The 13540-nt window shown below is 40.1% G+C and overlaps 1 protein-coding gene across 3 annotated transcripts in view; it reads left to right on the top strand.

The window, feature by feature from the left end:
• Positions 1-9470, top strand: part of SLC1A2 (solute carrier family 1 member 2) — a 110447-nt gene extending 100977 nt beyond the window's left edge. For all 3 annotated transcript variants that reach the window (XM_048852494.2, XM_048852493.2, XM_048852495.2), the window contains 2 exons: positions 2037-2268; positions 6398-9470. In XM_048852494.2, the coding sequence (XP_048708451.1) occupies positions 2037-2268; positions 6398-6472 (307 nt within the window). In that variant the 3' untranslated portion in view covers positions 6473-9470. The remainder of the gene's footprint in view (positions 1-2036; positions 2269-6397) is intronic.
• Positions 9471-13540: the final 4070 nt, after the last annotated feature.

Raw genomic sequence — 13540 nt, 5'->3', positions numbered from 1 at the left:
ACTGTGTAAAAACTTTCACTCAAGCAAAGCAAAACTGGAGGGATTTTTCCTTCTATAATGTTTTGTTGTGAGTATTGGCCATAAATGAAAAATGTTTTTCACACTTTGGTACTATTTTGATGAATATTTTGCAAAAAATTTGCTGATATGCTTATGAAATTCCACCATAATTGTCAGATACAATGGCAAAATAATGAAAAACACTTGGGAAATAGATTCAATTGGGTTTTGTAAATGTTTACACTGAATTTTTTTGTCAAAGCGCTAAACAAAAGTTTCACTCATAAGGATATAAAATGATTAGTAGTAGTTAATTGATGTGTAAATCAGATTTAAACTTTTAGCACAGTGCTGAGCGGCAGTACAATGCAAACCTAGTACCAGCAATATTAGAAAGAGCAGGGAAAAAGCAATGTTGTCAAATCAATTACTGTCATGTGGAAAGGAATTCTACCAGCATGGAATTGTACATGCCTGCTTTTCTGTCATTTGATCAAAGTTCATATTGCTCAATCTTCCTGAGTAGACTTGGGTTTTTTGGAAATACACCTCAGCCTTTCTATATTCCCATTTCTGAGTGACTCCCTGATGAAGCAGAAACCAGGACACCACAAGGATTCTTCCCTTGCTTGCTGTGGGTTTGTTAGATTAGAATTAACAGAGTTTTCTGAGGATGCTTCTGTCCAGCTAATATCGGTAGAGGGCTACAGATTTATTAATTATTATTATTATTATGTTTTACATTTTGGACGCTAAAAGAATTTCAAAGCACCTTTCAAGTTAAATAGACATTCACAACACTATACATGGATCACTTCCTCTGCCCCGGAACCACAGCTGCCTCTTGGGGTGAAATGTGACGTTTTAACAGTCCCACAGTGGTGTTGTTACATCAGTGTAAAACGGGTGTAAAGTGGCACCAGACCAGAGTGAAAGCATTTTACATCTACTTGCACTTAATTTACACTGACATAAATGACTACATCAGGTGCAATGGAGCAGCTCTAGTGTCTGCTATAGGCAGGAGGCATGGAATCAGAGCCCTGAAACCTGTTCTCAGACAACCTCCCTTTAAAAACTTGCACCTCAGCAGGGTTCTGGTGTGGGGGAGAATCTATTCCTTCATGGTCAGAATCACCAACAGTGCAAAAAGGATACTGGAGAAAGGTAGGGCCTCCACGGTATGGTCTAATGTCTGCAAGTGCCAACAAATATGTTTCCTTGTAAAGAAGCACGTGGGCCTAATTTGGCATCAACTTGCAACCCGGAGGCTCTTATTACTGAAGAAGTGTCACTGGTTTATCATTTCACAGGTTATGACCTATATTTTGTTGGCACATACACCCGATCAATACTGGCAGTACAGTATGAATGGGCACAGTGCCACTGTAACAGCTGGCCATGTGTCTGTATGGTGCGAAGTGACCAGAATCCAATAGGAGCATTGAAGGTTTGAGTCCCATAGTGAGATTTCACATCATCTTCCCATAGCTTCCTGAGTTTGAATAAAGGGGAGAGGCTATTTATTTATACCACCCGAGAGCTGGAATACATCACTAAATCTAAAAATCATTTCCCCTGGTTGTGTAAAGAGAATTCGTGACCCTGATGAATTCAGGTTAATTTACTGACAGTGAGGTGGGAAGGGCATATCGATATGAAATCTCCAACCCAAGAAGCAGGCACTTTACAGATCTCAGCAAAATACAAAATACAGTTTGGTGTTTCTTTGGACAATCACTCTGCCACATCAGGGAACCAGATCTGTGACTGTGGACATCTGTGCCATGGAAGTTTGTATATAGTTTCTGTTTGAATAGTCCCCTGGGAAGGCAATTCTTTTCAACTTCTCTTGAAAGCTAAAATCCTTTCCACTCTAAACATCCCATAAACGTTCTGTAGAGGATAAATGACAGCAGCAGCAGCACCTGCAAAATTAGGCACTCCTTTCATCCTGAACTTTCCGCTTTCCCTAATAGTGAACTCCAGACTGATTTATCATTAACTATCAAACCTGTCTGTCTCTCCTTCTGCAGAGACCGGATGAGAACATCAGTAAATGTTGTAGGAGATTCTTTCGGTGCTGGCATTGTGTATCACCTCTCCAAGGCAGAGCTGGAAAACCTGGATTCCCAGCATAAGGGGCATGAAGACATTGAAATGACCAAGACTCAATCAATTTATGATGACATGAAAAATCATAGGGAAAACAACTCAAACCAATGTGTTTATGCAGCTCACAACTCTGTCATAGTAGATGAATGCAAGGTACCTTTCACATTTATGGATATTGAGACTTGTATATAGCTGTGCATGCTGTGTTTTACTTCATTTTTTAACCTGCATGTATTTTTTTTTATTGTTTCACAAATGTGACAGTCTCTGTGAATCTCAGACATTAAGTAAGTTTAAAAAGTTACAAAGATTTTTTGCACTCTTCTTAAACATGGTATTTGAGGTGAAAAATCATATACAATGTTTACATATCAAAAACTAAGGGATTATGCAGCGTATTATGGAATATTCCAAGACAGACAGAATATGGCTATCTACTTAGTTTCCTTTGTTAACAGAGAGTTTATTGCTGCTCAAATGAAGGCTAGCTGCAAACCAAGTGCAAGTATTGTTATTTGATGGCAGTCTTCCATGATACGCCATAAAGAGACACACGTGTTAAATGCACCATATCAGCTGATTGCTCCAGCACTCATACAGCACATGTATGCTTTTCTTTCATCATCATTCTTGGTAGTCATTGTAAAAATACAAACTTTGCAATTTCTATCTAATCTTCACTGTAACTAACCTGGATTTTAAAAAGAAAAAAATGTCTTGATTAGAGTGAAGCGAACTTCAGAAACCCCACCAGTTGAATGAAAAGCTAGGTTGAGTGATTTGTGTATAAAGGTTTACAAGGCAACCAGGACTCAGACAGGCCTGATTAAAGTCAAAGGACAATATTTAATTGAAAAGGGAAAAATTCAAAACCAAATTAAAACTTTTCATGTTATGGCCAATTTTTTCTTTAGCTGCTTCTCCTGCTCCTCCCACCTGATTGTATATCAAGTGACCTGTTCCATATTTTATCAAAACATGTCTAGATTGGCTAGTGAGTCAACCACATCCAGATATTTGTCTACAGAAAGAAAGAGAAAGCTTGTGGTTTCTCTGGCACCTTTAAGTCTCCACAACAGATTTAGAATATGGACATGAGTCCCATCTCTACTAATCCAATTGCTAAATTATCCTAGACAATGGAGATGGAAAAGATTTATGATGTCATTGTCCCCACCCCTAAGCCAAAGACCATTCTTCACAGTACATTTTTTCAGAGGTTTGCCCTATCCAGGGTCAAATGATTTGTTTGAAAAATTTTTGAATTAACCAAAGCTTTCATTTTGTTCAACTTTTTTTTCATGGAATTTTTCAGGTTTTTTTTTTTTTGATGAAGTTAAGATGAATGAAACTTTTCATTTTGAATGAAAAAATCATTTTGTTTTGGTTTTCAATTTTGGGGGATATTTCCCCCCTCTCTCTTCTCTTCCCTTTCATTCTACTGGAAAATCAAGAAGAAATGGGGGAAGTAGGGTGCAGGGAAAGAAATAAAAATTTGAAAATTGAAACAAAATGAACTTTTTATACAATTTTTTGTGTTTTTCTTTTGAAAGGAAAAGAAATTGTCTGGCAATATCCATTTCTTTTAAAAAGACATTTTTCATGAAAAAAATTGATTTTTTTTTTTTACCAGTTCCAGACCGGATTGATGGGATTTTTATCACTTCCTTTGAAAAACCATTTCACAGTCTGATAAAACTGTTCCTCTTCCTAAAGAAATGGAAAGAACCAATTACCTTTGATGTTAGAATCAGTCCTGGGTTTTTTGGCCTGACAATTACTGGCTGATTCTATTGGATTTAGTGCTACTAGGAAGCACCTGAAGTCGGGTGACCAGATGTCCCGATTTTATAGGGACAGTCGCAGTATTTGGGATTTTTTTCTTATATAGGCTCCTATTACCCCCCATCCTGATTTTTCACACTTGCTGTCTGGTCACCCTAACCTGAAGATACACTCTGGGCTTGATTTTAAAAGGAGTTCAGAACTTGTAGCACTTTTCAGGACCAGTCCCTCTTTCATTTAAAAGATACCAACAAGCCATAAATTACTGGCTGTGTTACAATCGCCAAAATTGTCCCAAACACAGTGGGATTTTGAGGTTTAGGTCATCACTTGCAGATGATGCTCTGGTGACACTGCTACCAGGAACTTTTTAAGGTGGGATTTTTGTTGGACAGATCCACAGAGAAACTGGATTGAGCTACAAAGGTTCCTCATTACAGGAACTCTCAGAACCCAGGGAAACAGAACTTCCCTAATTTTGTCTTTCATAATGGTGACGTTTGCTCCTTCCCCCTTCTTGCACTCTACCAGTGCTGAGCTAGCCAGGTTTTTCCCTCAGCTAATTTTCACCCCCGCCCCCAAGTCTTTTTTAAGAACCTCAAAAGGGAGTGATGGATGCACTAGTCCATCCCCTCGTTATTTTGTTCACCAGTTTGCTCTAATTTCAAACACACCAATTTTGGTTCATTGTTTTCCAGTCCCACACTGTTCTTGTTTACCAGACATGAATTTAACACAATTCTTGAATTATATCAGCAGGCCTTTTTTGTTTGGATACCACTGACTCTTAAGCTAGCAAAATTTGACACTTGTCATTGTTTTAGGCTTGCTCTTCATTAGGACCCTAATTAGTACATTCAGGTGTATGAGAGGAACCTTGACCTTGTAGAGTAAACACAGGACTGGCCTTGGGCAAATACTTGTCTGGCTCAGTGTCCTCACCTGCCAAATGGGGATAATAATACTTACCTACCTCACAGGGGTGTTGTGAGGATTAGCTGATATTTGGAAAGCACTTTGAACATGTAAAGTGCTCTACAACTGCCAAATATTTTGGTGGTGATGATGATGATGTAGTGTTACCATATCAGGCTCCAAATACCAAGGTCTTGAGCTTGAAGAGAGATTTCCTTATCCTGCAGAATTCACTGAAGGGGACAAAAGTTTGCTGCAACTCTGATCAAAGTTTTGAAAAGCTAATATATTAACATGACATCTCTATTTACTTCCTTTAATATACTCCAGATAATTCAAGTAGTTTATAGTCTTGTGCAGCCACTGTATATTTATAATAAGTAGCCTATTTTTTTATGTTGGAGTATAGTGGCTCTTATTACATGATATTTCTCTATTTTTATGATCACATTTCACATAACTTTTTGTGGTTTCAGTTCCAAATATGCTGTTTATTCTTGTAACTGCATGTGTTTCCCTTCCAATTATCTGTGAAAAAGGTTGGCTTTGTTTTAAACATTGGTGCATTTTTGTAATGTTTCCCTGTCCCAATGCTTCCATACCGTATGGTTTACCCATCATTTGGAATATCAGTCCTGTCTTTAAGTTTTCATATGAAGCTGAGGACAGTAACTTGGAAGGTAAGCTAGGAAAGAATAGGCCATCCATTTAGAATTAGACCAAAGGTTCACATACTATGTAAAGGTCCAGTTAATTTTTCCTCAGTCAAACAAAATAGTTTAGCTAGAGCCCCACACATCTCCTGTTAAGGATTTCACATGGCTATTTTTATATTGACTGTTGGCGACCAACATTTCCCATGAACTGATAAACCAATATTGGTCTTCCAGTATACTTATCAAATTAATATTGAAGCATGAACCTTGAAATGCTACAATGATCTTTTTGTAGTTCTGTGTATAAAATATAGTATTAATAAGAATTGTTTGGCCTGATTGTAACTGAACCTTTCACATGCATGAGTAGAAATAGTGGCACAATGAAAGATGCTTTACAACATGTCTGTGGAGCAACTATGCTGCTATTTTCTTTGAAGTTTTTGTAATGTGTGTGTATATATGTATCCACATTTCTCTATCATTCTGTCCCTTTCACATTCCTCAATGTCCTCAAGTAGATGTCCTGAAATGCAGACGAGTTCTATAGGAAAATTTTTTAGTTCAAGTTAAACTCTTCTTGCAAATTAGGAAAAATCTGAAAGTGACAGGACTGTCTATATGTGCAAAATATTTATGAAAACTATACGACTTCAAACAGTGAAGGGAAAATAAAATCCAAAAAATATGGCTCATTGTTCACTAATGTTTTCTAGCCAATATTAAAATTACCGTCCTCCCCCCCCCCACACCTCTCCACACTTTGGGGACACTGTGAATTATGAATAAATAAATATAAAATACATATATATTCACACATGGAGTATGTTATTCCTATAAATATCATGCTTCTCCATATAACTCATAACTTATCTTGTCAAAGTGCCTTGGCCTTTAAGTTAGATGTCAATGATAATTACTTGCAGGTGACACTGGCAACCAATGGCAAATCTGCAGACTTCAATGTTGTTGAGGAAGAGCCTTGGAAACCTGAAAATTAAGGAAAGCGAGTCCCATCTCCATCATTAATAAATCCCTGAAGCTATCTTATGGTAAAAGATATCAAGATTAAAGAATATTTCTCTATTTATTTAACATCTAAAGTTTCTGCTTATTTAATTTAACTGAAACTTAGCAATGATCTCATCAAGTCATTGTAGCTACCGTGTTTTTGCCAAACAGTGATCCATAACTATCTGTCTCACTTTTACTGTTTGAATGGATGCAGCTGGAGAACACTCTGAGTTAAGAGATATATTCTCACCAGCCTCTCCCTTTTGCTCAAAATGCAGAAAATGTAGATGATGCAAAATGGAAAGATCAAAAAGCTGGCATGGCTTTCTCCAGGGACTCAGGGTAATGAACATATAGTATCATATAAACCTTAAATTGTTCTCAGTGTCTCTTCTTGTGATGTATGTACAAATCCGTACTGCAGTGTACCTTTTGGTACAGTCAACATTGTGTAACTACACTATTTATTGTAAGTGTCTCTAAAGGTTTTCTATAAGTTTTATTGATAATTAGCAGCTGGCATGGGGGGGACTCAGAATTTTTATCTTCACCAGGTATGCTTTAAATTAAGTTTCTCAAATAAATATTTCATTTAGATTTTGGGGGCAAAATTCATCCCAGGCATAACTTCATTAAAATCAGTGGAGTAAATACAAAGGGCCAGATTTTGGGCCTCTCTCAGATAGCGCCAGATTCTGATGCTCTCTTCACATCAAATAGGACCTTACAGCCCATGTAGTCCCACTGAAACTATTCAAGGAGAATGGTGTTATTTAACTTAAGGAAGAGCACCAGAATCTGTCCCCAAATGGTTATTGAACATTCTTTTTCAATATCGAGCAATTATATCTAATAGCGTGTTAAAATGTAATGGTGCTTAGCATGCGTCGGTTTATTAACTACGCTAAACTAAATGTATATTTAGGACACTTAATTTGAAGTGATAACTATTTTTTCTTCTCAAGTACGTCTTAGATTTGAGCCAATGAACTAAATCTTGAAGTCATTACCTGGTCAAATTTTGCATTGAAGTCAATGGGAATTTTGCCAGAGTTAGGACTGAGTGAAAAGTAAACCAGGACTTCAGGATTCAGTCCAATAAATTGAATCCCCATCTCTCTATTGTGAAGCAACAATTTGTATAAATGTCTTTGATGTCAGACAAGCAGTGATTCTAGTCCACATGGCATATGAATGAACAAGGCAGAGTTTTGTTGACACGGTATAACTAACTCATTCATCTGTAAGATGTAGAGGTGCAATAATCATTCTCTTAGGTTGTTTAAAAGGTGCTTGTTAAAAATCAGTGCTTGTAAAGACATAGGTGAACTCTATGATGAAATTAATAATGTTTTACAGCAAAGCTGAGCCAGGTAGCTGTGGGAAACCCTGCCCACTGAACAAACCTTCTGTGATGTGAGTGTTTCTTAAAATGTTCTCTGAGCTGTCCAGCCTATGAGCTTATAATGAACCTACCTACAAGGTGAGATGGGAAATGACGCACATGTGCTTCTCTCTGTCCATGCACAGTGCAATGCTACCATGGACGTAAACAGGAACAACATGTGTGAATGTAGAGTTTAAACAATAATTCAGTCTGGTTTTGCTAATTTGTATTCGTGTTAGCTATTCCACTGAAGTCACTATGGGCCCCTGCCCTGCTTGTAAGGACTACTCACCTGTTTAATGGTTTGCAGAATCAAACCTATAGTCAACAAATTCACCATTCAAATATTTGTAGCTGTGCAGTATTTTCCTTGGGAATATTAGTGTTCTTTTGACATCCCCTTGCTGCCTCACTAAATGAAAAGTCCTAACGAATTTAATAGCTATTAAATTACTGTGAGTTCTATGGACATTATTCTGACAACCTAAAGAATTTAATAGAGAATTTAGTCCTTTTCTGTAGGTCTTTTGTACCATTCTATGGAATTCTGTTCCATCTTGTTCAACATATTTAATGGAAATTGTGGGTACGCAGAACTCAGGATCAGGGACCTAGTCTGGATTTGAGGAAGAGTTCACTTCCCTGATCCCCACAGAAAGGGATCAGTTGCCCAAGAGAAGCTCTAACACTCTCTAAAATGAACTCTATTTAACATTTGGGCTGTTGGCTCATCTCATAAGTCACTGAGAGCTAAGTAGCAATTGTATAGGGTGACCATATTTCCAAAAGACAAAACAGGACACCCCCAGCTGCTCACCTGAAGCCCCTTCCCCCTCCCCGCCATGTAAGGCTGTTCCCCATCATTGGTGCCCTCCGGGGGCCCCCTCAGGAAGCTGTTTGCTGGAACCCTGTGAGGAGGAGGGCTCACTCAGAAGGCTATTGCCCATGCTGGAACCTTGGTGCCCCCCCCCATGCTGGAATGTTGTCTTCCCCCCCAGCTCTGCCTTCCCGCCACAACCGGGGACTGGCATCTCTGCTCACCCTCTCTGCACCACACCCTGCTTTTTTTTTTCTGGACAAAAACGGGCATTTGTCCCATTTGCTTGTGCCAACTGATAAAGTCATCAAGAGCAAACAGGATAAATGCCTCCTTTAAAAAAGTTAGGACAGCCAAGAGCTTAAAGGGCTTAAAAAAGGGCCTGTCCCAGCCAAAACGGGACATATGATCACCCTGCAATTGTACCAGACTAGAACATAGTGTTTGTTGTAGTGTTGAGCTTGGGTTCTCAAAGACTTTCATAGCCTGGCCCATATTTTAGAGAGGTGATCTCCTAAACCACTTCCACCCTATTCATAATAATCTAACTTCCCTGTGGCAGCTACACCAACTGCTTACAGAGAAAGGTAACATTAGGAAAGTGTTTAGTCTATTTTTAGCTGTCTTTTAAAGCAATATGATAGCTGAAAACAGGTAGGAGAACCAACACCATGTGACTAAGCCGCTCCACACAGTTACCTATTGAGAAACAGGGGTTCAGACATCCTTCCTTACACCTATGGAGTATCTGGCTTTGGCCAGATTTCCCTTTAAAAAGTGATTCTTCAGATGGGACTAGAGGAGGAGGAGGTGAAAATCTAGAGTAACTCTACCCACGTACAGAGAGCAAATTTGGGGCTTTAGTTTTGACTAAAAAAGCAGACTGTAGGACTTAAGACTTTATAGTTTGTTAGTTGCAGTAACTCAAGGAACTTTCAAAAGATAATTATCATGTTATTCTTCTACTTAGAAATGTGCTGCTTATGGGAAACAATTTGGCTATCTGCCAGGCTGAATTCTCCCATGTAATATTTAACATGTAGCTACTCTGGCACAGTACTGAATTTAACCATCAAAAAGCTTTCTTGGGGGGAAATGTAACTCATACTTGGCTTGTAGTTGGTAATTTGTTCATTCCACATGAGGCTGGGTTGCTGCGTAACTAAACAAACAAGGCAAAAACCCAGGAAATGGCCACTCGAGCTAATGCAAGTTTCACATTTGAGTGGATAATGCTTGTCACTGTCAAACCTTCCTTTAGTCTCATTATTTTGCATGTGGCCTTCAGAATGTTTTCTTCCTTTACTCATTTCCTCATTGTTTGGATGGCAAAACTCAAGGATGTGCACAGAATAAAGCAGCACATGCTGGGAGTTATTTCCATATGAACTGAAGTTCCCTTCTACAGTCATTTGCTTTGCTCTGCTCTTAGCTATTGCTCTGCTGCTTACAGAAGTAGGATATATATGTGCCCTCTAGAACACTGACATCATCAGTGGAACATGGGAAGCCTGGATACTGGTAAGCATCCTTAGGTTAAAATTTAGCAGCACGTGCTTTTCTGAATAGGACTGTATTTAAGCACCTGCTTGAGAACTTTGCTGAATGAGGGCCATGACTCTGTTAGGGTTTGTTCTGGTGCTAGTCTTCAAGGCCCAGTGCACATTATAGTTAACTTGGGGAAACAGTTTGCTTCTGAATGTGTTCCTTCTTCTGTACTCCTCCTCCAGAAAAACAAAGACTTCACCAGCACTTTGTATAAAACAAGTTTACACAGGTCTCATGCATTAAGATGCCCCTATATTTATGCCAATTAGACAGTATTACAGTAACGGGGGCCCCTGTCATTTAGAACGGAGAGACTATTTTTGTTTCTTTGAAAACAGCCTGCAAGTTGCGGACCACTCTGAATTCCCTTTGGGAGTTGAGAATGTATGCTTCCTTCCAGAAGCACTTAGCACCTGGCAGCCTGTACAGAGCCTGATCAACCCAACTATATACATTAAAAACTCCTGTTAATTTTAAGATGGAGAAGGATTGTTATTTTTCACCCTGCACCATTCCAGAGAAGTTGCTATTAATACATTGTCTGTTCTTAGTGCTAGCTGGAGACTTTAGCCCTGGTCCTGCATTGTTGGAAAGCAGGTGGGGTTTCATCACTGATTTCAGTGGGAGCAGGATCAGAGCCTGTATTTCATGTTGAGGCCCATGCTGTCTTATTTGAAATGGTCTGTTTTCAGTTTCTGTACATATAGCAATCTCAGTCATATATAATTATAAATACACCATCTTTCCTCCACTTGCAAAGACCAAAATATGGGCCACAACATCAGAGACAGAAGAAAATCAATGAATGCGGTAAGCTAAAATAATGAGGGATTAATTTGTTCATAAATAGGGCTATTGTGGGAGCTTGTTTTGGCAATGCTGGCAGGTAAGCAACAAACAATAATATGGATTCTGATTAAACTGATTGAATGGTCTGTGTTGTCACCTTTTGAAAGCTTTTTAAACTCTTGCACTATAGAAGAATCTAAGAAGGGTCAAGGCCCAACAGTGGACCCTCCCACCTCCTTCAGCCAATGGAAACAGACTGTGCAATTCCTTCCGTCTGATCCCAGTGAATTATCTTTTCTTGGTTCTCTAGCTGACGATGCCTCCCCCATCCAAAAGGTCTCTGCCAATAAAGGGAAATAATTTCCCATCCCAGCAGTGAGTTTAAACCTCTGCATCTGAATTCAGACCACTCTCATTAAGCTTCTTCTCTGTTTATACCCCGACATATAGCTAGTGTCCATTTTTGTCTAGAATCCTAGTAAGTGGACTCTGCCAACACCTCTGGGAACACAGAATTCCAAACATTACGGGTTTTTAAAGATCTATGAGCAACAGAGAGTTCTGATTTGTTTTCCATCATAGAATCATAGAATCATAGAATATAAGGGTTGGAAGGGACCCCAGAAGGTCATCTAGTCCAACCCCCTGCTCAAAGCAGGACCAATTCCCAGTTAAATCATCCCAGCCAGGGCTTTGTCAAGCCTGACCTTAAAAACCTCTAAGGAAGGAGATTCTACCACCTCCCTAGGTAACGCATTCCAGTGTTTCACCACCCTCTTAGTGAAAAAGTTTTTCCTAATATCCAATCTAAACCTCCCCCACTGCAGCTTGAGACCATTACTCCTCGTTCTGTCATCTGATACCATTGAGAACAGTCTAGAGCCATCCTCTTTGGAACCCCCTTTCAGGTAGTTGAAAGCAGCTATCAAATCCCCCCTCATTCTTCTCTTCTGCAGGCTAAACAATCCCAGCTCCCTCAGCCTCTCCTCATAACTCATGTGTTCCAGACCCCTAATCATTTTTGTTGCCCTTCGCTGGACTCTCTCCAATTTATCCACATCCTTCTTGAAGTGTGGGGCCCAAAACTGGACACAGTACTCCAGATGAGGCCTCACCAATGTCGAATAGAGGGGAACGATCACGTCCCTCGATCTGCTCGCTATGCCCCTACTTATACATCCCAGAATGCCATTGGCCTTCTTGGCAACAAGGGCACACTGCTGACTCATATCCAGCTTCTCGTCCACTGTCACCCCTAGGTCCTTTTCCGCAGAACTGCTGCCTAGCCATTCGGTCCCTAGTCTATAGCTGTGCATTGGGTTCTTCCGTCCTAAGTGCAGGACCCTGCACTTATCCTTATTGAACCTCATCAGATTTCTTTTGGCCCAATCCTCCAATTTGTCTAGGTCCTTCTGTATCCTATCCCTCCCCTCCAGCGTATCTACCACTCCTCCCAGTTTAGTATCATCCGCAAATTTGCTGAGAGTGCAATCCACACCATCCTCCAGATCATTTATGAAGATATTGAACAAAACCGGCCCCAGGACCGACCCTTGGGGCACTCCACTTGATACCGGCTGCCAACTAGACATGGAGCCATTGATAACTACCCGTTGAGCCCGACAATCTAGCCAGCTTTCTACCCACCTTGTAGTGCATTCATCCAGCCCATACTTCCTTAACTTGCTGACAAGAATACTGTGGGAGACCGTGTCAAAAGCTTTGCTAAAGTCAAGAAACAATACATCCACTGCTTTCCCTTCATCCACAGAACCAGTAATCTCATCATAGAAGGCGATTAGATTAGTCAGGCATGACCTTCCCTTGGTGAATCCATGCTGGCTGTTCCTGATCACTTTCCTCTCATGCAAGTGCTTCAGGATTGATTCTTTGAGGACCTGCTCCATGATTTTTCCAGGGACTGAAGTGAGGCTGACTGGCCTGTAGTTCCCAGGATCCTCCTTCTTCCCTTTTTTAAAGATTGGCACTACATTAGCCTTTTTCCAGTCATCCGGGACTTCCCCGGTTCGCCACGAGTTTTCAAAGATAATGGCCAATGGCTCTGCAATCACAGCCGCCAGTTCCTTCAGCACTCTCGGATGCAACTCGTCCGGCCCCATGGACTTGTGCACGTCCAGCTTTTCTAAATAGTCCCTAACCACCTCTATCTCCACAGAGGGCTGGCCATCTCTTCCCCATTTTGTGATGCCCAGTGTAGCAGTCTGGGAGCTGACCTTGTTAGTGAAAACAGAGGCAAAAAAAGCATTGAGTACATTAGCTTTTTCCACATCCTCTGTCACTAGTTTGCCTCCCTCATTCAGTAAGGGGCCCACACATTCCTTGGCTTTCTTCTTGTTGCCAACATACCTGAAGAAACCCTTCTTGTTACTCTTGACATCTCTGGCTAGCTGCAGCTCCAGGTGCGATTTGGCCCTCCTGATAACATTCCTACATGCCCGAGCAATATTTTTATACTCTTCTCTGGTCATATGTCCAACCTTCCACTTCTTGTAA

The sequence above is a fragment of the Caretta caretta genome, chromosome 6 (assembly GCF_965140235.1).
Source record: "Caretta caretta isolate rCarCar2 chromosome 6, rCarCar1.hap1, whole genome shotgun sequence".
NCBI lineage: Eukaryota > Metazoa > Chordata > Testudines > Cheloniidae > Caretta > Caretta caretta.
This window is presented reverse-complemented; position numbering and strand designations above follow the sequence as displayed.